The sequence below is a fragment of the Falco peregrinus genome, chromosome 5 (assembly GCF_023634155.1).
Source record: "Falco peregrinus isolate bFalPer1 chromosome 5, bFalPer1.pri, whole genome shotgun sequence".
Taxonomy (NCBI): domain Eukaryota; kingdom Metazoa; phylum Chordata; class Aves; order Falconiformes; family Falconidae; genus Falco; species Falco peregrinus.
Genome location: NC_073725.1, coordinates 14,862,005 through 14,888,541, shown reverse-complemented (window position 1 = coordinate 14,888,541; position 26,537 = coordinate 14,862,005). Strand labels below are relative to the sequence as shown.

Below are 26,537 nucleotides of genomic sequence, written 5' to 3'. Positions count from 1 at the left end.
TCCTTCATGATGTAAGAAGCATATTTAAGAATGCAGCCAGTGCGTAATTAGGGAAGAAAGCTGGTCACTTGGATCTGGATGGCAGAGAGCAAAGGAGGAAAGGAAGGGTAGGGATGGGGACCATCCGGCAGCAGCAGGCTCTGATGGTTCCTTACTCTTTTTGAAGGGGAGCTAGTGGGTCTTAAAGAGAGATCACCAGTTCCCACTGGGAGAAAAGATACTGATTGAACCTGACCCCCAGAAGTAAATGGGCACTTCCAAAACCCAGTGCTGTGGTAACCCTGTCTTACTCCAAATTAATTATTTCAGGCTTATGCAAAAGTCTAAAGTGCTTTACCTCAGGAATGGAGCCAGATTTTTCTTCCATGCTAAAGAGGCTGGACTCAGCATCATAAACAAACTGGTGTAAACAAGAAAATAAAGCCACTGATTAAACATTAGCCAGTCAAGATTCCAGGTTTGGTGGTTAGTTAAACCAGCCAGTGAACTCGCTTCCCAAATGCCATTAAGAGATTTTAAGGTGCAGTAAACATGCTGTAGCTGCTTCTACACTAGCAAGTAGTTCAGCCTGGGAGCAGATCCATAATGCAGAAGAGTACTGAGACAGCAGCGTGTGCACCATTCACCTTTCATCTGAGAGGGATCCACTTTGTGTGCCCTCTCCATGATGTAAACCACAGCAGGGTAAATGGGGATGATTGGGGCATTCACTTTGTAAGTGCTTACCTGACCTGAGCTAACCACTAGTGTTTAGGCATCTTGTGTGAACTGGCCCCATTCCAGCTTCTCTGCAAAAATACTGGGATAAGAAACACACTAAGAAACATTGCTTAATCCCAGAAGCATAATATTAGGCTTTATAGAGACATTCTCAGTGTGGTATTAATATATGAATCATGCTGAATAATAACACATGATTAAATAGCTGAGACAACCACTTTTTTTAAAAAAAATCTTTTTCCACAGGAGAAACTCCTATTTTCACAAGCCTTAAGGCACGAACAGCATTCCTATGTAATACATACAAATCTCCATCTTATAAGGTGCTAAGTGACTGCGCCAAATCAAAAACAAGGCTGTCAGCAGCCGAGCTAGGACCAGGCTGCAGATTTTTTCAGCTAATCCTAACAGCCCATGACAGCCTCATGCCCATGACATCAACACAGGGCTTGCCCATGCAGGAAAGTATCCCAACAGACTGAAGTCAGTAACCAGTCTGACTCTCAGAGAAGAGCTTTTAATTGCAGATGAATGACCAATGCTTTTTGGTTTTGGAAGCTTAGGCTAAATTTGGGAAGGGGGGAGCTTCCTTTGCCATGGGGTGTTGACGTGGCCAATGTCATTGTTGTCACTGCCTGCGCTCGGTTTTTCGTTGCTCTTCCCCTAAAGCAAGTGATCGTAACAGAAGTGATGCTTCCAACATCAGTGTGGACCTACTTACTGACAGGGCAATTGCAACAGAAGTTGGGGCACGGTCTGGGTCAGTGTCTGTGCTAGGGAAAAGACTCTCAGGGTACGATGTGCTAGAAACTGCCGTATCTGTGTCAGTTCACACCAGTGCTTGCACCACTATCTTTTTTTTTCTCTGTAGACAATACAGTTTTCCTCTGCTTCTGCCAGCCTTTAGAAGGAAAATAAATCACTGTAGTTAAAATCACAAGTCCTCGTAAAAACCTGCTTGTGCCCAGAAAGCTAAGTATCAGAGCTTGCCTGAAGCTTAGGAAGAAGTGGCATCTTTTTCAATAAATTTACATCTCTAAATAGATGATAAGTGTTGAATCAATTTCCATATGTTTAAAATAGCAGAGCATTAAGGATTCTGGCACTTCAAGCAATCAACTAATTTGAGACTATTATGAGAATATCTTCTATACTAGTGAAGCAGTTCATCTGAAAATCAGGGACAGTGCCCTTTCAATATCATAAAGGATCACAAATTGTCAAGATATCCTGTTTGTTTGCCTGAAGAGATTATAGTGCCTTATGTCATTCAGGTCTTTGCAAAATCACCTTTTGGGTCTTAATAAGCTGATTCATAATATACCCCCCACTTGGCTTGCCTGGCCACATGGTGTGCCCATGGCTACACTAATCCAACAATAAACAATAGTGCTAGCAGATACTTCCTGGTGAAAAAGGCAAGAACTGTGGAGTGCCAACCTCTACGTCCAAAAAAGATGCAAGGGCAGCAGGTGTCCAGTGCTCTCCTCCCCATTTCTCCCATCCCCGTATGTTGCGACGGAGGGAAGACACAGTCGCTCAATATGAGTGATCAGCAGACTTCGTTTATTGTCTCTTACAGTCACCTTTTATGCCTTCTTATAATTAGCTCATACATATTACAAAAGTTAAGCTCATTATTGGTTAGTTGCCTAAATACCAAGCCCACCCCTAGTTTCTCTTCTGTAGTTTTCTGTTCCCACCTGCAACATTCTTTTCCCACCAAAATCTTCCTGTTATTGTGTAACAAGGACAGCCAAAGACAGTGTATTTTGCTTTACTTCAGATAAGCTGAGAGCGATGTGCATTTTTGTTCAGCCAGCTGGACTATGTCTATGTGACCCTTTTCAGCTAGCCAGTTATCCACACCCGTATCCAGCCCAGGCTCGTGAAGCCTCATCTCTGGCCACATCTGGCCTGGCTGCTTGCTGACCCTCAGCTGGCCAGCCCTGAACAGAGTTCACAACTCTTCATTCCTACCGTCACCTGTATATTTGAGATGAGTCATGCCATTTTCAAAAGGTCACTGAATATTAAATGTGTACAGAGTCTGTGCTTCAGAAAGTTTCAAGGAAAATCAACTTCTTTCAAAATCAGCTGGTGATGTTTTCACCTGGGTGCAGTAGGAGGAAGGGCTTTGAGGACCAGAATAAAGGGAGGATGGATGAAAATGCCATTCAGGTATTTTCTTCAGGTGAAGTGATCCACAGTGAATCCAGCCTCCTGTGTCACCCTCAGTTTGCTGAGTCATCAAATATTTCCATCATATTTCAGTACACTGCTCATAAATGCAATGTGCCATTGCTTTAATAAATGCATAGTACTATCAAGCCTGGAGACACTCCCCTGTTACTGCATGGCACCCAACAGTGTGGTGTGATGCTGCTGGTCTGGGTGTCAAGAGCAACAGACTACAAAACTGTCTGCCCGCAGGACCAGGAAGATGACAGGGCATCCCCCTCACATTTAGCACGTGATCTTCTTATTCCTAAAAAGCAGGGACTTGGAGAAGGACAGATTTGGGGGTTGTTTGATGGCTTTTTGAAACAAGTTCATATTTTGGAGCAGGCAATACCACCAGGGAAAGCTGCTAATTAGCAAGTGTATTCTGCATAGTCCAGATCTTCATCACTATTTATGTGCTTGATTTCTTACTGCCAAATAGGATGTTCAACCTTTTACTTCAAAAGGAGGATGTCAGGATTTGTGGGAACAGCAGAATTGTTATCCTGTATAGATTTTTAACTAACATTTTTTGGTAGTCTAAAATTTGAGAAACTGTGCATTTCTAATTCACTTTCCCTCTACAACATCGTCTTGGGTTGGATCATTCTTCACAGTTTTACTTGCTCTTTCCTCAACTCCATTTACTATGGCAATGGGTTAAAACAAAGCAACTCAAAGCAAAGACACAGCCAGAGCTGCATTCCTCGTTAAAGACAAGAAAACCACAAATCGCTGTCTAGATGCTTTGGAAAGCTGAGCGTCCTCAGGAGCAGCAAGGAAGTCAGGCGGGGAACGATTTACAGGATACCAGCATGCTGGACCCTGGACTCCAGCCTGGGGGATGATGTGGTTGGGGCTGGTGTGCTCAGGGAGGATGCAGCACCTGATGGTGGGTTGGAAATATCACAGCAGCCAGGAATTTTTCACTTTTTAGTAACCTCAATTTAGATGCTCGGTAGTTAAAAACGGATCTGCTGGGCCATAGTCACTCAGCTTGAGTCCCTGGAAGAACCCACTGCTGCTGTGCTACAGTAAGATGTTTCATGCTGTTACAGGCTTGGTGAAAATGTGTGGAGCTGTGATGCAAGCACCGTTGAAAGCCTCGCATAGACCAGGCTTTTGCAGGGACAGCTGTTTCAGCACCTCTCTCAAGCGAGTGCAATAGTCAAGGCTCTGGACATGTGAAATGCATGCTGTGAATGAGCCAGTACTGATAAAGCTAAGAAATACTTTCTTTTTCGAGGTCCACATTGTAAAGAAAGTCTGTGAGGGCTTAGCCATGATCAGCCCCCCTTGCCCATTTTTTACCCCTAGGATTTCTTCATCCTTTTCTCTTCTGAAGCAAAGGAACCAGTCTTTCCTTAGGAGACCAGACTGTGGGGACAGTGTAAAGATGCAAGAGAACAAGCCCACGCAGCACAGCAGTTAAGGGTGTATCTCTAATAATTTACTGGAGCTCACCCTCCTGACCTTTCTGTATTTAGATCAGCAGGAAGGGTGCGTAATGAGGGCTGTGGGAGGGCAATCGGGTTCTTACAGCCGGTCAGGCAAATTAATGCAAATTGCTTGGCAGTTTACCAAAAGCAGACCAATAAAGGCTCTTCATAAGAAAAAAAAAGGGAAAAAAAACCTTGAAGGTGTCCAGTCCATGGGCTGGATTTGTCAGATTTTTGACCTGCTGTAGAGGAGAACAGTGGTTCAGTGTTTCAGAGAGACACCACAGCTGTGGGCAAGTTGCCTTTGTCTGACACATTTCAGAAACCCTTCTGCTCCTCCACCTTCTGCAGCTTCTCACCCCCACCCCCACCCCACCCCGTGTCCCTTTTCCCCATATCATTTAATGTCATTGTGTCCTGGGGGAGCAGGGGAATAGCAAACACCTAGCAGGGTGCTCTTCCCTTCCTCACTTGAGCACAGGGCTGCTGAGTTTCCAGAGTTCTAGACCATGCTCACCACCAGGCATCTCAGAGGCAAGAGCTTTTGTAAAGGCAATTCCTGGGAGCCAGGTACCCGATACTTTAAAAACCTCCCCCTCCACACCTCCTCCAAGCCACACAAATGGCACAAAATTGGTTTATCCACTCAGCCTTCACCCTGTCACTCACCTTTTGACCTGACAATTTCATTTCTGGGAAGGTGGAGAACCTGCATAAAACCAAGTCACCTGTAAAATGCCAATACTTGTATTTCTGATTCAACTAGCTGGCTATGGCAGTGCACACGGTTGCCCTTCCTAATACCCTCTGTGCACTCTTCACAGTGAAATGCCATTTCCAGTAGGCAATAGTTACTGGCTAGTGGCATCCATCTGAAATGATCTAGCAACATTTCCCTGATGTTGCAATGGCCAGGATCGGGGCGATGGAAAGCATTGGAGCAGCTGTGTCCCAGAGGGAGATGGAAATGGAAGTGCATCCCCACAAGGCAGGGGGAAATACCTTCGCTCTGGTGCAGTTTCCCTTCTGCAAGCCATCCTTGCCACAGCAGACAGCTCCTTGACCTCCCCTCTCCTCCTCTCCCAAGAAGACAGCTGCTCCCCTTAGGTGCCCATCCTTCAGGGCATGGGTGGGTGCTCATGGGTATTTGGAACAAGTCAGAAGCAAAGCCATGAATGCGTTTCATACAGTATTTTGGAAAAGTTGCGGCATAGTACGGCACTGCTGGTCTAGTACGTAGACACACTGCTGGTCTAGACAGAGTACGTCTACTCAAACGAGCAGCGAGTCCTGCTTTTGACTTGCAGAGAGTCAGATGGGTGTCACAGGCACTGTACCTGCCTCGCATCCACGTTGCCATCCCCCGGCCCCTGGCATCAGCCCAGGGCCACCGAGCCTGGCTTGCTCTGCACTTTTGTGGGTTGTTTCCTAGCATTGCCAAAATCACCATCTTTACCGGGTTGTTTTCCCAATTTGCTTTTGGGGTACAGGTGTAAGGGCAAATAAATTTGCCACATGTAAGTAAACAAATAAGCATGGCTGTCTGGTTTGAATGGCTATGCTGTCAGACGTGACAAAGGATTTTGCGGCGCGTGCTGCAATAAGATATTTTAAATCTCATTCGAAACCTGTCAGCTTCCCTACCCCACAGAAGGGAGATAACAAACAGCACATACTTCAAAGCAGTGTTTTAAGGACTAAAAAGACATTCATGTGGGGCTTTGAAAATGCACATATATCATAGCTGTTAACACTGGGACCTCATTTATTTGAAATTGTGTCTGCTTGCAATGCAGCCTTGACCTCCCCTTGCTGCTACGGGCCAGGGCACTGCCAGCCGGGAGGACAAGGTCACGCATCTTGGGCAGCCCCAAACCCCGCACGTAGCCCTGCCATCAAGAGGGAAGGCCAAGGCTTTGCTCCTACCACCTGTCCTTACCCAATGCCAACACTGTCTCTGAGGAGGACGGACATCCAGGCTGGATCTTGTGGAAGAGCAAAGAGATGGCAGAATTGGGGTCAGCCTGTGGCAGGAGAGGTGTCTGCCTGGGTGGTGGCATCCTGCCCATCAGTTGCAGGCAAGCCAACAATGTCACGTTTTAGGAAAAAGGGCTGTATTTTTCCACGTCCTATTTTCATGCTAATTATGTAAATACATTTGGAGAGAAAAAAACCCACCAAACACCCAATGCTGAAAGAGTGTTGAAGTTGCAAAGCCCTACACGGACTCACAGCCTTGCCAGCCCCCGGAGCCCTGACAGCCTGTGGTCACATTTGGGTTTCTGCAGGACACCTGCCTTCTTTGGGAAATGGCAGGTGGTTTAGGATTTCCTTTCTAGCTGCTCAGGACTTACTGCTGCAGCCCCGGGGCTCTCTGAAAAGTCACAGACCTTCCACAGATACCTCGCACACAGAGTGCTTTGCGGGTACTGCTGCGCCCAGCTCCCCCAGGCCTGTGCAGTAGGCAGGAGACTGATGTTGCCTCGTTTTCTCCTGGTGAAGGGAGGTGCGGCAGGACCAGGGTAAGTACCTACAGAGCACCCCCAGATTGTGGGATTTGAGGCACCTGGGCCAAGAGTTTTGGAACATTTGTCATTTTTACCATGCTTTGCACAGTCACGGCACAGTTCCAAGTGCAGTGAGGGGTGCTTAGCACTTGCCACTCTAATATCACCTCAGGAATGAGGGCAATATCCAGAATATCTGTATGGAATAAATGAAACGTCCTTTGGTGGAAAAAACAGCAGGCACTCGCATCCCACATGGACAAAGGGGCTGAGTTACGGTTGTACAAGCACTCATGTCACTGGCATTTCCTGATACCTCAGTGCTTGGCTGCAACGCCAGTGGAGGTTTTTCTCTGCGGTGCCATTAGTACTGAGTTTTGCTGCACCCATGTCTGCAGCTGGGTGAAGCCCAGGGGGCAGCAGATGGTGACTGTGAGGCTGAGCGCTCAGAGCATGCACCAGGCCTGCCGGGAGCCTTCACCGCAGCCTTGCTGGCGCTGCGCTGCTTGGCCTCACTCCCTCCACGGCTTGCAACCTCACCACTTACTTTGGCAGTGGCCGAATCATGAATGTGCTGACTGATATGTACGATGGGAGCGTACAAAGTGTCACACAGACCTCATCCACTGTGCGTGTGGCAGTCGTGGTGAAAACGCAGTTAAACACCGCTCTGGGGGCAAGTGACAGCTGTTGGGCATTATTCAGAGGCCAGCGCTGCCTTCGCCCTGCCAACGCTCCTACCTGCTGCTGCTTACGGGCTCGGTGCTACCTGGTCACCTCTGGCGGGTCGGGGGTTTCTGGCCAAAAACCCACCCAGGTCTCGGCGCTTTTCCTCCGTGGCACAGTAGACACTGACGCAAATCTCAGGCCCCTTATACATGCCGATCAGCTCTCGTATCTCTCTCACATGCCTTACTGGATTTGTCGATAATCACTTGGGATACGCCAGGGAGAGCGAGATGAACCTCACCGCAAACCCCTCGGTCCCCAGCTTTGCTGACAGCAGCCGCAAAGCCTTCCAACGTCACGGGGTGAGCCCGCCTGCGTTCGGACAGCCCAACGCCTGGCATCCTGGTGGCTTGCATGGAACGAGGCGCAGGGGGTACCGATGCCTTGGGCGTGAAAGGGCACGGGCAGGCGGCCGGCCTGGGTACCGGGAGGTGGAATCCCGGATCGGCGCCGGGAAGCCAAGCGGCGCTCGGCGCGGTCCCGCTGGCAGCGCGCTCCCAGGCGGGCTGCTTCCCCCTCAAGTTGCCAGAAGGCGTCAAGCCAACGGCCGGCTGCAGACCCCCCGCCCGGGCGGTGGCCGGCGGGCCCTGACGCCCCTTCCCCCCCCCCCCCCGCCTGCCCCGGGGCCGGGGCCGGGAGCCCGGAGCGGGGCGCGGGGGAGGCGCGCGCGGCGGGGGGCGGCGCGCGGGGCGGGCGCGGGGCGGCGCGCGCGGGGGGCGCGGGCGGGCGCGGATCGCGGCGGCGGCGGCGGCGATGGCTTTCGAGGCGCTGGCGGAGGCGGCGGAGCGGTGGTGCGCCCGCACGCCCTTCCAGCTCATCGCCGCCGAGGAGACGGAGCGGCGCATGGACTTCTACGCCGAGCCCGGCGTCTCCTTCTACGTGCTCTGCCCGGAGGCCGCCTGCGGCGACAATTTCGTGAGTGGACCCGGGGGCGGGGGGGGGCGGGCGGTCACGGGCGTGCGTGGGTATCCGTGCGTGTGCGTGGACCGGCGGGCAGCCCCTGCACCGCTTTGGGACACTCCCCCCTCCGTCCGTGAGGGTGCTTGGGGGAGCAGCCGAGGGGGAGCGGCGAGGGGGGGCGGCGGAGGGGGCCGTGCCCGGGAGAGGCGGAGGGGATGCGGGGATGGAGGGCGGCGGGGCCGGGGCTGCGGGGGCGGCCGGCGTGTGGGCCGGGGGTGGCGGGGCCAGGGCGAGGGGCCGGGGGGATCCTCCCCGGCGCGCACCAGAGTCTGCAAAATGGAGTCCGCTGCCGGTGGGGGGCGGCCCCGCGGGCAGGGCTGCGGGCAGGGACCCCCCCGCCTTCCCCATCACCCCGGCCCGGGCAGGCTGCGGGCTCCGGCGGGGAGAGGAGGGGTGCGACCCCACGGCCCCCTTCCCCCCGGGTTCCCCCCGCGCCCCGCGGGGGCTGCAGCTGCTGCTCCCCGCGCGGCCCCCTCCGTCCTCCCGGGATGCCGGGGCACGGCGCAGGGACGGGCGGACTGGCAGGGCTGTCACGGCAAATGGAGAATGGGCAGGAATAAAATGGAGTCAGGATGACAGGAGGGCCGCGCGGTCCCCCCCGCCGCTCCGCCGAGGCTGGGGGACCCGGGCAGGTGCCGGCCTGGCGCCGCCGCGCCCCCTCCCCGCCCCTCGCCGAGTTCAGCGGCAAGTTTGTGCGGAAAAGGCAGCGGCAACACAACCCGTGGCTATGGGATGGGGCGGGGGGGGGTGTTCCCCTCCCCCAGACCCTCCCGGCGGTGAGCAGAAGTGCGACAAGAGCGACCGAAAAGCGGCATCGCGCCCCGGGGTTTGTAACCTGCAAAGCTCCACTTAACTGCAATGAAATTTATTAACAAAAAAAACCCCAAAAAACCAAAACCAACAACCCCAAAACCAACAGCTTCTAGCACAGACCGTTATTGTAGGAATGTTGTAGGTCCTTCCCGGAGGAACTTTCATCCCTTGACCTGCTTGAGAAATGTTCATTAATTCCCTTTCCAACAGGTAAGTGCAGCGTGGACCCATTTGACAGATGGGTTCATGGAAACAAAGAGCAGGGAGATGCCTTCTCCAGGACCACAAATCCCAGCGAGCAGGACATTTATTTGTTGTGTCAGGCAGATGGTCGCGCTGAATTATGAAAGAAGTTAGCTGGAGTTTAGTTATGCATCTGTCCAGGGATATGAGACCTTCAGCCCCAGCCCCAGCCGTGGCAGTAGAGCATCTCTGGGTGTGGATTCTCCTAGTCCACGGTGGGACTAGCCCTGCACACCCATCTTCCTTCCTATGAGTCCCAGCACTTGTTCCCTTCTAGAGATGCCCGTTCCCAGAAAGGGCCATACCTGCTGTACTCTTAAGCAGGGATACATACAAATCCAATGCAGTTCTAAACTAAAGCTGTGATTGGATGCTGACGATATCAGGAATTGCAAAGCTCACTGTTTTCCTTAGACTTGTATCGTTTCTTTATATGCTGCGCAGTAATTGTGCAAACTCTTTCAAAACAAAATCTAATCAACTTTAAAAAAAATCTTAAGCAGCTTCAGACCTTATTCCCATGCTTCCAGCACTGACCAATTTTTGTGGGTTTGCAACCACATTTTAGTTTGGTTTTTTTTTTTTTTTTTTTTTTTTTTGGCAGATATTTTCATTCCAGGGTTGCTGTGGGGAGGACTCCCCGCCCAGAGGCACCAGTAGCAGAACTGAGCAGAAGGGCCAACTCCTCCTGTCAAATGCAGAACATAAACAGTGGAAAACTAGAAGCAGTGTTTTCTTGTCTTTTTCTTGGCATTACTACTTGAAGCACTTTTTGTAGTAATAATACTTTTAAGACAGACAGATAGGTGTCATTCTTAGTGCTTTTCTTGTTGATGGTGTCTCTTTAATGTGATTGAGAACCACTAATGAGCTGATTCACCAGCATCCTGTTTTCTACTCCTGGTGCACTGTGGGACTTCATTTCTGCTCCCAGCTTGGCTGTCTTGTTTTTTGCAGTCATTTTCTTTTTTTCATGTTCCAGAAGATAAGTTTCTTTTCTACATGCAATGACAGACTAAAGTTTATTTTAAGGAGACTTAATACAAGCCAGGGGACTGATTCCCATTTGCACTTTAGCCTTCCTTGTTGCATGGCTCCAGTAACACATGGAGTGTGAAAGTGAGTACATATAAACAGAATTCACAGTGACACACTTTACGGCCTTTTTGTACCCCATGATTCTTATAAAGGAGCCTCCCATTTAATAAGCATCTGATGCCTGATATTCTTGTTCTCTTTCTTTACATCTTCATTTCATAATAATGCAACTTAAAAAGCTATGTAGGAGGCACCAAAGAAGTCCATGGTAACCCACTTGTAAGGAGGAAATGATGAGCAGGATGAAGTTAAACGGGAGGAGGAGAAAAACATGGCAAGTTTGCCAAGATGCAGTCTGGAGGAGAACAACTCTGAATTTTTTTTTAAATCAGAGATTCCAGGTCACAACAATCTTACCATTTAAATTTCCTGAAAAGGTATCTTTGTGCTAGGTTTTTAGTGTGCTGGGATTGCAGAAGACCCAGCTAGATGCTTATTGGCATTTTCAGTACCACCTGGACACTAAAACTTTCTGAAGCAGCATTTTAGATAGCTGAACTATGTATAATTTAGCTCCTGAGGCTCATGGTGTTCTCAAAAAATTAATTGGACTTGTACAGTCATAACCACTGAGGGTGAGGGTTGTGATACTATGCCTTATAGTCTATTATTTGTTTTGATGCTGTTACTGCTGGTGTTCAAGGTAACTGATAAAGCAAATAAAAATATGATGCTACCTTGATGCAAGGTAATATTTTAGAACAGAGTCAGTGAGACTGAATATTTCCTGCAAGTTGAATTATCCCCACAAGACAAAGTTTTGCTGCTATGCTCAACAGGTGGGCTGCTTAGAAAAAGGTGCGCCAGCAAGTGACCTTGGCAGTACTGAATCATCTAAAGCAAACCCCTCCAGACGCAACCTTATGAATTCCCTCAGCTATGTGCTGTGTGTAGATGCTAAACTAAATAATTCAACCATGATCCTAGGTCAGCTGAGGTGGAAATCAGTGGCTGCGAGCTTTTGTAGTGACACAAAGCAACTGTGAGCAAAACTGGGCAAGCTTGGAAAACACGTGCTCAGATGATGAGGTTAATATTTTTTTAATTGCACGGCCATGGCTGAACACTGGTCCACCAGTTTGCCAGCAGTATGCTTCTCCTACCGTGAAGAGATCCTCAGGCATTGGGGGTTTTTCCAGGAGAACCATTTCTGTACGTGCAGCTTCACTCTCAAGCTTTCTGAGCAGGAGCTGAATCCTTAAATTACGTTTGTTTTTATTTTGAAAGGCCAAAATTCCTTTTGCAGATTCCTCTGGAGATGTGTGAGTCAGTGGTGAGACTCAGTTCCTGCACTGCCTTGCTGCAGCACTGAATGTCCACAGAGAGCTGTAGACGCAGCTGAACTTCTAGGTGTTATAACTCTGATCTCTATTATGTTTGAGTTTTGGGGTGTGTATGGAGTGTGTGTGGGGGGTGAAATCGAGCCATTTCTGAATGAGATGCACGCATTAATGGCACGTGAGACCTTTCATAGTGTGTTTGTTGCTACAGCCAAAGTTTTAAATCTTCTGCAGATGTGGAAATTGTTGGAAGCCTTACTTGCTTATTGCCTTATGGTGCTATGCAAAAAAATCTGCTCAAAGGCTCAGTGATCAAGTTACTCAGGTTTTCCCCTTGTGCTAGATTATCTTATTCTGTGCTACTGCTGACAAATTCACACTGGAGTTTAAAATGTGGTGCAGCTTGAAAAGAGACTGTAAAAACATGATAAGACAACACGGGGTTAACTTCCCCTTGGGGTTGAACCCACTATTATTTATAAAAGGGCAGGACCTGATGCTCATTTATGTGGAAGCTCCTGTGTATAGCTCTGGTAGTCAAAAGAAGCCACCATTTAAACAACAATCAGGATGTAAGCGGTTATAATCGTTTTATACATATAAACAATTACAACAGGTTTAGCATGAGCCATGAATTGCCAAGCTGCAACATCCAGACATCCAGCTCTTAAGTTTGACGCAAAGATGAGAAATAACTAAGTGGTTAGCAATAACCAAGTATTAAGAAATTGTGGGCCAGACCTCCAGAATCTCAAGGCTGTTCTTCAAATGTTGTGATTTGAGAATGTTCATTTGATATTTTAAAGAGGGTTCATTTGAGTTAACTCTGTGTACCTTCTGCTTTTTTTAGGCCATACAAATCACAAAGTGCAGACCTTGTTGTTTGGGTTTTTTTGTAAACAAGTTGAGATTTGGTTGTATATTTATAGATTACAAGGCCCGTGACTCTTAAGATGGCATGAAGTATCATGAGACTTGTGGTATGTGCCTTTGAGAGTTGGCAAGACTGTAAAGAATTTATTTTTATTGCCAGACTGGTTAAGAGATGACTCTGGTTATAGGGAAAGAGCAGAACCTACTCAGTAAGGCAGGGCTCTTTTCGTAACAAAGTATTTAGCTGTGTTTATGCCTGTAAAATGCAACAAGCAGCAACGAAAATGTAGGTCAAGGGAGTTTTGTAGCAAGGCAGTTACGGTTTTCAACTTAAAGATGCAGCTTAGGTGATGTTAAGTAGTGTTTTCTTTTGGTAAGTGTAAAACTGCATCCCTGGCAGGTGTTCACCACTGAACAGGAAGGTGACATGCAAGCCTTATGTTAGGGATTGAAACATCTGTTGTTCTGACTCTTCCTTTGAATGTTAGTTAGGCTTCAGAGAGACCGTCCTCTTCCCTTGTTTAAGCATAACCTACTGTTTATAGCACAGTAAAAAGCTGCATGGCACTTTGGGGAAAAGAGCTGCTGTGCAAAAATAGAGGTATAAGAGTCTCAAACTAATTTTGCAGTACTACGCTTCTCTGTGTAGCAGAGTGCCTAAGACAGTCCCATGCACAAAGTCTTCAAAAAGGAGGTCTTTAAAAGTATACATTAGCCTATGCTGTGTGCTGCAAGCTTCTTGTTGCAAGAAGTGTTGTTGCCTGAGTGCGTCCACCATCACTCATCAGCATTGTTCCTGCTACAGCCTCATAGCAGGAGAATAAGCATCAATTTTGGGAGAGGCTTCACAGAGCCAGGCTGGGGTACCGGCATCTCCAAAACGAGAGGAATATCCCAAATGGGTTTAAATGTGCCTGCCCAGGAAGAGAAGATTCAGGTCTAGGAGGAGTAAATCTCAAAACAGGGAGGGAGGCATGAAGTGTCAGGATGTTGTAAGCGCCCAAATGTCTCTCCTTGGCTCTGTGTCTAACCTGCGGGTGGACTTTGCATCTTTTCTTCTGCATTGTCAAGAGAATTGCACATCAAGTTCCACTTCCAGGGTCGCATCACACTTTCACTAATGCCAGGAAGACAAAAGAGATTTTTTAGCTCTTCCTGAGGGCTTGATTGCAGCAGATGATGTAGAAGAAGAGAAAACCCAATGTGACTTCCAGGTCTGAGTGGGGCTGATGCCAGACAAAAACACTTCTACTCAGAAAATGTGCATGCGCAAGGTGTGTGTACCCTTCATTGCTGGTGCAGTCATAAGGCATTTTCTCTTCTGGATTGATTTTCATGCTTTCTGGTGGATCGTGTTAATAAAATCAAGTTTTGTCCGAGTACCCATCCCCACTGTAAATCTGAACTGCGGGAGGCCCAGTGTACTTTGGCAGATGTTTACAACATGTCACCTTATAAAATCACATGGAAAGGCTGTCATGAATTCCTGTTAATGTCTTTTCTTTCTTGTGTTGCTGTTGGCTTTCAGCATGTGTGGAGCGAAAGTGAGGACTGCTTACCTTTTCTGCAACTTGCACAGGATTACATCTCCTCCTGTGGGAAAAAGACACTCCATGAGATACTGGAAAAAGTCTTCAAATCCTTCAGACCCGTAAGTGCCTCCTCTTTACTTCTAAACATTGACAGTTACCTGTCACTTTTAATAGATAGCGCTGGATGGAGCAAGGTGGTTTTTCTTCTGCAGGGATTTACATCTCCAGTCAGCTGCCTGGGCGCAGGGGTGTTAGCACGTAAGTTACTATCAGGGAATTGGAAATTGTTTCTTGGAAGCCAGCTGCCTTTTTTGTTTCTGTCTCTGTGTTTGAGAGGATGAGATTCCCGCGTGGGGTGGGAGGCCAACTGGTGTGGCAGCCGGTGGCAGCGGCTCCCCAGCTGCGCAGGGGCTCGTGTCCTGCTGATGCAGCGCTGACTCTGAGGAATAGGATGCGAGTCAGCGCCACGGGACTTTGTGGCAGAGTTGTTTCCTGGCACTGGAATTGGGGAATTTTGCAAAGATCTGAGTAGTAAGAGTAAACCTCTGGGAAGCTGGAAGTATGATCTCTCCTCAGGAATGGTTTGTTTTATTTTGGGGTTGGCTTTTTTTCCCCTCAAGTGGTCCAGATTTTGCTGTTGGGATGGTTGCCACTTGGTATTTGCAAGCACCAGTTTGGTCACTGCTTGAGAAGCTGCAGCAGAAGCTGAGTTTTGTGGGGAGGGGGCTTGTGTTTTTCTGTTTTGCTGCTACTCAGCTTTCTCTGTCCTTGTTTAACACACTAAGAGTTGGGTCAAAGCCTGGGTTTCACCAGGGTGAGGTATCCTTGGCTGTTGTCCTTCATTTTTGCCAAATCCTGCCTTTGCACAGTCTCTCCTTTTAAGCGCCTGGGGCTGGTGCAAAGCAGAGCAAAGGTTCGTTGCCAGAGCCATGCTCCTGTGATGTCCATGGGAAAGCTGACCAATGGATGTTTTTACACTCAGCTGAAAATGTAGACCTTTTCCCCTTCTCTCTTATTCTGGCTGACTAATCAAGAAGACTGAAAATGTATCCCAAGTATTTAGAGCGAAAGGGAGGGCCTGGAGCGTCGATATGAAAACACTGGCCCTCCCTGTGTTACACCCTTGCATTGCCTTGCCACAGACCACCACAGCTGGTCAACATAAAAGAGCATCATTTTAAAGAATCCTTTGAGAGACTGGAAATAAATAGAACAGATGCACACTTTTCTTAGAAAGGACTGGAAATCTGATCCGTCAGTACAGCTGCATGTAATTGTGAAAACATACAAAAATATAAATACGTTTCCCAGAACAATATTCAGCTCTTGGATCTTTGTAGCTGTTTTCTTCTGCTCAGAAAAGCTGTGCCTTTGAGGAGAAACTTCCATTGGTTTAACTAAAGAGGACTTCAAAAAGACTTAATTAAATTGGTACAGATCACTTATTTCATATAAACCACATTTATTTCAGCATAACTTAAGTTACTGAGAAATTGGCTTCAGTCAAACCACGTTAAGCTGCTCTTCAGAATAAAAAGGTTCAAAGCAAGGGGAACCACTGTACGCATTTAGTCTGGGCCTATCGTTAATACATCACATTGCACCCCTTGATTCCCTCAACCAAGCACATAAATCGTGGTTCAGCTGGAGCGTGTCTTTTCCAAAGACGCCCTGTCTTGATGTAAGGTCTTCAGGTGACTTAACAAGGATACAGCACTGCTGGGCACTTTTTCTTTTCATCATTAGTTACGGTCCTGTGAAAAACTGTTTTCCTTGGTTTTCATTTTTCTGGGTTTGCTTCCTAGCTGTTGAATTTCATTATGCTTTTGTCTGCTCCAAAACAGTGTCCTCAGTTGTCAGAGACTTCTTGCAGACTGCAGTCAAGTACCTCTTCATTTTCTCTTGGATGTATCACAAAGATTATGTTTCTCAGCTTCTCCTTTGACCTAGTATTGAGAGATTTGCATCAGCATGACAAAACTGGGTTTATCATTTGAGGTATGGTTGTGTGTAGGCAAGTCTAATAAAGAATGTATTGACATTTTTCCCTTATTCTGATTATTAAAAATAGCACGTGCATGGTAGGATAGATTTTTAAAAGTGGAGGGCGTTATGATGGATGTATGGAAACAGTTATTTTGCCCCCTCAGGCCTTTGCCAGAACAGAACAACTTTTCATCAGTACTGGGAAATAATTTCCTTGGCATTACTTTGTACTGTCCCCCATCCTTTCTCTGCTGGACCTGTTCTGCTAGTGAAACCACCTTGCTGTTGGCTTGGACGTAACAATGCATTTGCAGGGCATTTCTTCTCCACTATCCTAACCAAGTCTGCTGTCAGAGACCAGTCTGGCAAATGTCAGTTTCAAAAATGGCAGTTCAGGAAAAAACACTGCTGAAGGTCAGACTGAGCTCTTCTGAAGGCTCGACGGTACTGGCTACTCAGTCTGAAACACTGAGGAGGGGCCAGGTTTTTGGCAAGTGCTTGGCACACAACTTCTGACAGGTTTTTTGCATTTTGGTATTTCCAGATGGACATCAAAGTTTATTAGACAATTTTCAAAGTCTTTGTCAGGGTCTTTTGAAGGGAAACGTTTAGGAGGAGATGCTGGTGGTGCATCTGCAACTCTCCATGCCCTAGGGCACAACACAAGCACCTGCCCTCCTTTAACCGAGGGCTCCGAGACCAATTTTTGCCCAGTAACTCAGCTCAGCCCTGCTCCATGTGTTTGTGTTAACAGCCCAGCCATGTCTCCGCAGGCTTACCCTGATGCTGCGGCATGGGAAGGGGCTGGGTGCTCGTGCCACTGTTTTGGAGGCAGTGAGAGTGGGGATGCCCAGTAGCTAGCATCCCTCTCAGTGGGAGATAGAGATTTCCCTCTGCTCACCACTCTTCCATGGGTGCAGGAGGCAATGAGGGTGGTCTGGGAGCTGCTCACCAGCCCTCACTGCTTTTGGGCATCCTTCCCATATGTTTTACGGGCATAAACACACTACCAGGGTAGGACGTTTATTTAGACGAGGCTTTTAGAAAATGTTGATTAACCTGTGACAGCTAAATCGCACCTCTAAATCCTGCTGTAGACAAGGCCAAGCTGCGTCGTTACTGAAGTGGTGGGGAGCATGTTGTCTCTGCCCATTTCTGCCTTGCTGAGTCAGTTTCCACAAAACCTTGTGATTTGCCTTATTATCCACTTACTCAGGGAGCATTCAAAAGTGTCAGACACCGCACAGGTACATGAAATCGTACATACAGCACTGGGCTCAAATACCCCCATTTGCCCCAGAGCATCGCAGCTCCTCTGACGCCGTTGTCTCTCTGGTGCCAGAGGTGTTTGTGCTGGTGCTTGTAAGCACATCTGCCTGGAGGCTAAGCCCTTCACACCAGGATTCAGCAGAACCACGTTATCTCTAGTATAGCATTGTGTGGACCACTAAAGCTCAGTCTTGGTTTATTTTTCAGTGTGGTTGTACATGAACTTTTGGCAGGAGGCAATGTGACTCTGCTTTCATGACTTAAAAAACTACTAGGTTATTTGTATAAAATCAGGGCACTTTGAAAGAGTGAAGAAAGAAAGGCAAATAAAAAATAAAAAATGCCTGAGGGACATCACACCAGCTGGCAGAGTTTGCAGAGAACCAAAGCATGAGTTGTACAATTTAGCAGCAAATTCCAGGGCTCCTGCATTGAGCTCACCTTAAGGCTAAAAAGCCTACATCTGAACTGGGAAGCTGAAGTGTAAAAGCCATTTATCCCATATTCATTGAGTTCACACATGTCCCGGTTACCTCTTCTTTACCTCCAGATGGGTGGTTTGTCCAGCAGGAGTAGACGTAGTTCAGGTGGTGTTGCCACTGATAGTTGTTCTCTCTCCCTCCTCACCACCTCCTGTCATCCTCCTTCCCACGTATACCCATCCAGCAGGTTTTTTCCCCCTTGGCTGTTTGGCTGGTCGATCAGCTTTCTCTTTCTGTACCCCTTTCCTCCTTGTTTTTGCTCTCCATGAAAAGTCCTTTCAAATCTGCCACATAGCTGATACTTTAATATATGAAGTAGGTAACGGACTAGAAGCAGAAAACTAATATGTTTAAAAGAAGACAGGGTGGGAATCAGTGTAGGGTCAAGTCAGGCCACCTTCATCATCTTATTTTGTCATCATCTTTTATAAACGCTCTTTCTCCTTTGACCCAAAATTTGTAGAGCTCCCTGCTCCTTGGACCCTGATCCCACTTCCTTGGGATCAAGGTGTGAGCTGACTTGTCACTGCAGTCCAGAGAGCAGTAAGGGGTTAACAGCAGTGAGGGACTGTAGTCTTGTGGGGAGCAATGAGATGCAACCCCTAAAAGCAGGACCGGCATGGTTGAGGTTGTTGGTACCTTGGAGGATCCTAAAGTGTCTATGAGAGAACAAAACTGCCTCTCTTAGAGGAGCATCCCATCCCATCCCATCCCATCCCATCCCATCCCATCCCATCCCATCCCATCCCATCCCATCCCATCCCATCCCATCCCATCCCATCCCATCCCATCCCATCCCATCCCATCCCAATCTCATACCCATCCTTCCTGCCTTTGTAAAACCATCAGTGTCTGCAGCATCACTCCGATTTATGCTGCACCAGGGAGAGCAGAGCTGGGTTTCCTGAGGGCAAAGGGAGAGGCGATGTGTGAAAAGCAGGACACGCTCCCCATCCTTTGGGGTCACGTGCAGCTTTGTGGTTCTTGTGGTATATGTTGTGGTTTCTATGCTAGTTTTGCATGGGAAGGGCTTACAGTATCCCATAAAATGAAGACTCATGTGGCTCATTTCCCTGCAAATTAAGGAGGAATTATAACCAGAACTGGGCAAAAAAACCATGATCAAAGCTTTTTCTGCCAGCTGATACGAACAGAACAGTACAACACTCAAATTTAATTTGAATACACCAAATCTGTTTAGCGAAAATAACACTGGTTTAGGTCCCTAAAATTCTTCCTCATGGCAGCCTTCTCATTTTCGTGCTACCACCTAGCAGGTGTCATCCTCCTCCCAATTTTTCTGGGCTTTGCCTCTTTTGAGAGCTAACAGCTGCGCCCACTCTCTGAACAGGGCGTTGCATGCATCTGTGCTGCTCTTCTGGCCCTGGCAAGCTAAATACGTGGTATTCCCAATAATGCCTTGCATATGATTTTGCTTTGTGGCTATTAACAGCTGCTAGTGTAGGATTCTAATATGAGATTTCCACAACACATGCATTATTTTGACTATTATTTGGTTATCTGTCTTCTTGACCTCTGTTGGCTTGGCAGCCTTTTGGGGGAGAGGGGAAAAGTTTGAACATCACTGTTTGCTCCTTTTCCTGTAGTGAACAAATGCTGTTGCAGTGATCGGAGCCATCAGGTGGAGACATGCAAACATTGTCCAAGGAAGATGGGCTGGCAGTTCTTCACAAGCTCAAATCTAATTTGCAGAAATTTAAAGGAGAATTTGGAGTTGAATACTCAGCATTTCTCACTGCAAGGGCATCGCCCAGCATGCAAGGCTTTGTCTGGTGTGATGAATTGAAGGGTTTAAGAGAAGGACTTAATACAGAATCATAGAATCATGGAAGTGTTTAGGTTGGAAAAGACCTTTAAGATCATCGAGTCCAGCCATTAACCCAGGACTGCCAAGCCCACCAGTAAACCCTGTCCCTAAGCACCACATGTACCTGTATTTTCAACACCTCCAGGGATGGTGACTCAGCCACTTCCCTGGGCAGCCTATTCCAGTGCTTGACAACCCTTTTGGTGAAGAAATTTTTCTTAAGATCCCATCTAAACGTCCCTGGTGCAACTTCAGGCCATTTGCTGTTGTCCTGTTGTGTTTTTAGGGACTCCTTGCCTACTCCATACTAGCCAGTTCTGTATGAGGATGTTTTCTTTGGCTTTTATAAGGCTGCTGAACACAAACTGAGATAACTACTGCTACAGTATTATCATGTTTCTTTCTGAAGTTAAACCACTGACAAGTCTAAACACGGAACAATTTGTGATACGACCTCAGGGAAGAGCGCAAAGCTTTTTGCAAGTGCTTTGCTTTGGTTTTATTTATCTTCTGGTCCACGAGCACTTAATTTGGTGTGAGGATGCATTTTCAAATCTTTGCCTGTTACAGGAGGGAGGGAAAGAGTTGAGATTGTTACGCAATACTGTTATTCCAGGGTTTGAGGTTTTTCAAGAAGTGACACCTAGGTATTGTGTGAAGATTTGCAGCAAAGCTGCATGAGTGGGTAATTCACTATTACACAGTATTTTCTCTTCTTTGTAGTTACTTGGGCTTCCAGATGTTGATGATGATGCATTTGAAGAATATAATGCAGATGTGGAAGAAGAGGAACCAGAAGCTGATCACCAACAGATGGGTGTCAGTCAGCAGTGATTTTCTGAGAAGCTAAAAATATTCGGAAGCCTTTGGTACCAGGTGGGGTCAGGTGGTCCCACGTTAGCCTGTTTGAATTAGCACATCACATGGGGATATCTGGCTCCCAGGATCAAAGTTTTACAAAACGGTTTAAAAAATATTAATAATAATAATAATAGTAATAATCTGTGATGAGCTTTGCTAAGAAGTGACCTGAATTTTGCTCCTGCTTCAGTGGGTTTTCTATGGAGTTGTCTTGGTAGCATTCTGCCGTAATCAATCTAGAAGTAGTTTTGTTGCTGACTTGTCTCTTCGGTTTGTGTTCAAGAGTAGCGTTCGCTGACATGAATGTAGAATACCGAGAATGTAGGAAGTGTGTGGTGAGAGTGCTGAGTCCTCACTGGTGACCTTTCTGAGGAAGCCAGCGCAGAGAGCAAATGCGACCTGCGCTTTTCTTTTTAGTTCAACAGCTATGGTTTTTGACAAAGTACCAAGCTTGGAGAGATTTCTCCTGAAAAACACTAGTTTAATAGCGGTTGGTACTGCAGAAGTGCACGTGAAGGCTGAACAAAACTAATGGGAAGCGGGAAATCCAGGAGAGTATTGGTGTCAGACATATTAGTGTCAATTTACTGATACCTGAGTTTACAAGTGCTGGATTAATAACTTGGAGTCATTAAGTATCAGTAGTACACATTATAACCAACCCTGGTACTCTGACACCATTTGATCCAAAGCCAAATGCTACTTTCATATAAATCAATTAAAAAATAGCCATCGCCTATCCCACTTCTGCATGACAACCAATTTTAAGCTTTGCCGTTTTTAATACACTGCTAAATTATTATTGTACACACCTCGTGGCATCATGAATTGAAGTGCAACTTAACTTTGAAGCCATAAGGGTACAAACCAGCACCTGGTTCTTAAAATTATGCAGGACCTGTTTCCCTCCCTGGGCCTTTGAGCTGGTCTGGACATTTACACCTGGTTAGAGGGGAGCTAAAATATTGCTACTTTGGCTGATATAAAAACGAATGAGGTTTTACTTAGCTGGGGACTTGCTCCCCAGAGAAGTTTAGCAGGGTCTGGGTATAAAGGAGAAGACCCCTCGTATTTTATACCTATTTTGCATAGATTTAAGTGACTCAGAGGAGTGCCAGACTGTGAAGATGCAGGGTCTCTGTATTTACTTGCCTTTTGTACTGAAAATGTAAGAAGCAAAGGGGATTCTGTTCTAATACAACCGTTTTCCACATCGAGCAAAATGTTTCCAAATTTACTCCTTTTTCCCAATTTTTTTAAAATTCATGAAATGATGGTCACATGCTTCAAAAGCCCTTTTATACAGAATTAGCTTTATAATAACAAGAAGTGAGCTAGAAAAAATGCTTGGACAACTCCTAGAAACAACTCATACCATCTTGAAAACCCTGTTGCTAGCAGTGTCTCCTTTTCAATAGATTTTTTTAAGACTTTTTTTTTCAAGGTTACTTAAGAGAGCAAGTTTTCTTGGTGGTTTACATTTCTGATGATGGCTTGAGAGATGCATAGCACTTGATTTTTCTAATCTGGGGCAACAACCTGCCATAACCCGGATGGCGTGTGGTGCCTGAGAGTGCACAGAAGTCTCCACAACACTGTAAAAGTTGGAGTTTAGGAATATCAAAAAAAGTGGAACAGAAACAGAGCTTAATGCAATTTTGTACATTCTTTCGGCATGCAGGCATAAACATGGTAGTCGCAGCACATTTCCTATGGACTAGTGACGTGAGAACTGTGGCAGTTCATTGTATAACACTGTACAGCAGCAATAGGCTTTTTGCTTACTAAAATAAAGTGTAAGACCAGTGGTTTCCATCCCTGCTTTAAGTCCGCAAGTTTTTCTTTCCAGCTGAAACAGATGCCATAACCTTAAACACAACCTTGCTTCGGGAGAGCTTTTCTCTTTGTAGCATCCAATCCTTTGGTTGCAGCTCATACAAGTAGATCTTTTGAGGCAGACTTCCCTCTGCTGTAACCTAACGCAAGACATAACTTACAGTAGTGCAAGCTGGAGGCAAAGTCCTGCCAGTCAGGTTTGCTGGCCACTCGCACCCATTTTGCTTAGGTGCAGGTGGCTGGCACCGACATGCACGTGCGTGCACCCACACCTGCACAAGCCCTGGGCACCGCTGCATCACGAGCTGGGCTGTGAGGTCAGTCTGGCTGTGAAATAACCCTCTGCCTTTTTACAGACAGGCAGTTTTCCAGCTGGATCATTCCCACCATCTGGTTCAGTGTGTGGCTGCACAGATTAGTGCTGGCACAACAGAGGGGAGGGTGTAAGGGGTGGATGTGGGTGGTAGCTGAGGACCTGCAGCCAAAGGTGCCTCGCACCCCTCGTATGGTGTTAGGGACCTTGGCAGAGGTGCAGACCCAATCTGAACCGGCCCAAGTGTTGCGAAGGATTGACTCCACAAGGCTCAGTGGAGAACTGGACTCTGGGTGGCAGCAGGATAGGCAGGAATTCATGAAATGAGGAAAGACTGCAAGATCAGTGCTTGTAATTGTGTACAGGAGGTTGTAATATGTACTGCACTCTGCTGCCATTCCCTGCATATTGATTGAATTGTTCATGAGCGGTCGAGCATTAATATGGTTGCAAGCAAACATAACACTGTAAATTATGTAGATACGTTATTTTCTGTATTCACTAACTCACTTTTTTGGGGAATGCCTTATGCCATTTGGGTGATTTCTACACCAGAATGCAAGTGCTGGACAGATGGGGGGGCCTTCTGCAGTGGTCACCCCTGCAAAATTCCCACTGAAGCTAGCCAGATTTTGTTCAAACGGGACCTGTGGGACTGGGCACTCCAGGGGGATGCACGAGGCTTGGTCCAGCAGAGAGCTGAGTGCTCTCGTCAGCTCTCACTTTGCTGGGAGCCAAATGTGTTGAGCCCTGCTGCTGAACTGAAGCATGCCCAGGCAGCATCAAGAATAAACTGGAATTTTATACATAGAAAATTTAATTTACATGTGTATTAAATGTGAATGAGCATTAATATAGAATGTATTTTAACAAAAAATATTGATTGGTTACTTTGACCGAATACATTTCTCTATTACCATGTTACTCGTTCCATACATACCAAATGATGCAAGAGATGCAGAACTGGTTTAGTTGTATTACAAAGAATCTTTGTATTTTATTTGTATTTTATTTTTCCCTCACTCCCACCACATATTGAGGTTAGTAGCCATTAAGTAATTAACCAGGGGTAGCATGACTCAGTGGCTAGGCTGCCAGACTGAGACACAAGATTTACTAACACATGCATAAATCCTTGCAAGCCTGGGGACTTGGTGAGAAGGTATGGCTTCAGAGCTCTGCCATTGCCTTGCCCCAAGCTTCGGGTGGATTTTGGCAGCTGGGAATTCAAGGCAGGCCTCCAGTTATGCATCCAGGGCGCCATGAAATTTGGTGGGAGAAGGGTAACTGCTTTGAAAGTCCCACCTTAAGCATTTTGTAAAAGGAGCCATCAGTATTATTTGCCCACCAGTGTATGAAGTGCTTTGAGATCTGTGGGTGAAAAGAGGTATGCATTATTATTGCTTCTCCTCAAAGCAAACCATTAGTGAAAGGACACAGGAGACTCTCCCTTTTCCCTCACCCTTCTCTCATAGGCATTTCATGCTGTAGTGAAATAGAAATGTACTAAAGCAGAGCCTCTTGCAGAACTGGTGCTTCTGAATGTGAGTTGCATGAATGCAATGAGCAGAGTGCTGCTTGGGGGATGAGAAATACATGGGATGCCAGAGGGAAGAGCAGATTTCAGAAATGCAACAGTTGCTTTGGGTAGCAGGGGCAGGAGTAAGAAAGGCCCCTTTCAGAGAGATGCTTGGAGTTCTCAAAGAGCCCAAACTATTCTGCCAAGTATCTGCTTATGGAACCTATGCAGTTTATAAAAAAGCTGCTCTGGACATCACTGGGGCCTTGAGCTTGCCTGCCTGATGAATCCATTGAGAGGAAGGGATGGAGAAAAGGCAAACTAAAAAGCCTTTTCATCCTCTCTTCCACAACGTTATTATGTATGATATTGGGTGAGTAGGTAGGAGCAGCAGTCAGGGAGCTGCTTTATTAGGTGCATAGTAACATCTCTTAAAAGCACTTGCTCATGAGAGAAAAGATTGGCAGACTGGAAGAGCACACCCCTGAGGATGGTGACCCGAACCCTACCAGGCACCAGCTCTACATCCTGCCCTGCTCTGGTCTGTTTTCCAGGCAGTTTCCCTCTGTGTGTAGTGCTGTGCCTTTGAAAGTCACATGCTTGTAAGAATGCCGTTTTGGGTGGGAATAGCCAGAGTTAGTTTTCCTGCATTGGTGACGTGCAGGCATCTTAGTGCTGTGTCCCGTGTAAGGTGTGCGATGGTGGCTGGGGCAGCAGGGAGGAGCTTAGTAGGTCACTGCCCTTTTCTCCCTCTGCAAGGTGGGACATGATTCTGTGGCGGTAAAAGTGATTGCAATAACATTATGGGCATTGCTTTGGAAAGCTGCCATACAGGACAGATTCCCAGCCTGTTTCAACATGGTTCTTGATCTTTCACTGGGGCCCAGGGCTGAAGTCCATAGCTATTTTACTCACAGTCAGCTTTAGCTGTGGCAGGAGGTGAGGTTACCATTTCATCCATCCTTACCTTGTGTCCACCCTTACCACTCTGTTCTCAGAAATTGTGTCCACCTTCCCCACTCCCAGAAGAGGGGAAGCAGAGGAAGGAGGAGAGAAACACCTCTTATCTCCCACAGCTTGCAGCGAGACGCACCAGTGAGAGCTGCAGTTCAGCACAGTGTGTGTTACTGGGCTGCACTGTCCTTTCTGCACAGGCAGCATCTTCTCACAGGGGGATGAGGTGCCATGGGAGATGTATTATCCCTTGAGGATCCATGCATGGTCCATGCCGGACAGGGGTTATGCAGAAGACAGCAGTCTTTTTATGTGCCAAACCCAAGATCTTTACACGGAGTGATGCCTAGCTAAATAATCCAGTCTGAAAATCATGACCCATTGAGGCTTCCCAGGCTGGGCACCCAGAAGATGAGACCTCTCTGGCTGCAGGTTGCTCTGGAGCCTGGCCCAGCTTGCAGGTCTTTCTTGGTGCTGGCTAGTTTTGGTCTGGCCACAGGACACGGGGAATTGGGAAGGACCCCTTCAGGGGCTCTAGCTGGATGCCCCTTTCTGTAAATCACCGAGCAGAGGGAAATGGTTTGTTTTATCTGTTTAATTCTGGCAGGAGCTCTCCTCCCCCCTGGCAGCCTGTCTCTGCAGCCAGCTGCAGCTGGGAAGCCTTCACGTGACAGCCAGGCAGGAGTGACTCAGGGCAGCGGCTCTTAGACCCTGTTACAGGCTGGGCTTGGGGTGGTCCTTGCAGAGTTACCACAAAGCTGAAGGCTCAGGGATGTCACTTCCAAGGCAGATACTAAAATAAAGAGATCCCTTAAATTTGGTCCTTACCTCTGATAGGAAGGGCTCTGAGGGCAGACCCTGTCACCTTGGGTTTTTATCAGACTTCTGAGACTTAGTTGCATTGTTGGCATCTGCTGTCTGTGGCAGGTCTATGAAGGAAACCTCTTCGCTTACCCACAATCACCCATTCAGTGAACCAGATTATATATGTGCTCTATGTTTGACTTTTTTCTCTTTGCTGACTTTTTTTTTAAAGAAAGACAATCCTTAAAGGTGCATCTGCATTATTGCA

General features: G+C 47.2%; 1 protein-coding gene across 2 annotated transcripts; it reads left to right on the top strand.

The window, feature by feature from the left end:
• Positions 1-8,308: 8,308 nt before the first annotated feature.
• On the top strand, positions 8,309-26,500 carry MTURN (maturin, neural progenitor differentiation regulator homolog). Of its 2 annotated transcripts, none has more exons than XM_055803932.1 (3): positions 8,309-8,533; positions 14,414-14,536; positions 16,262-18,211. In XM_055803932.1, exons 1-3 carry the CDS (start codon positions 8,372-8,374, stop codon positions 16,412-16,414), a joined length of 438 nt encoding a protein of 145 aa, XP_055659907.1. In that variant the 5' UTR covers positions 8,309-8,371; the 3' UTR covers positions 16,415-18,211. The 2 variants fall into 2 exon arrangements, with proteins under 2 accessions (XP_055659907.1, XP_055659908.1); XM_055803933.1 differs by lacking the exon at positions 16,262-18,211 and adding an exon at positions 20,706-26,500 and having other exon boundaries at positions 8,316-8,533.
• Positions 26,501-26,537: the final 37 nt, after the last annotated feature.

What these genes read in the sequence shown, in the direction of transcription:
- MTURN (XM_055803932.1), top strand. Translation starts at nt 8,372, where the DNA reads ATGGCTTTCGAGGCGCTGGCGGAGGCGGCGGAGCGGTGGTGCGCCCGC. An exon ending in CCGCCTGCGGCGACAATTTC is followed by an intron (nt 8,534 to 14,413) that starts GTGAGTGGACCC and finishes GTTGGCTTTCAG; the next exon opens with CATGTGTGGAGCGAAAGTGA. An exon ending in TCTTCAAATCCTTCAGACCC is followed by an intron (nt 14,537 to 16,261) that starts GTAAGTGCCTCC and finishes GCTCCAAAACAG; the next exon opens with TGTCCTCAGTTGTCAGAGAC.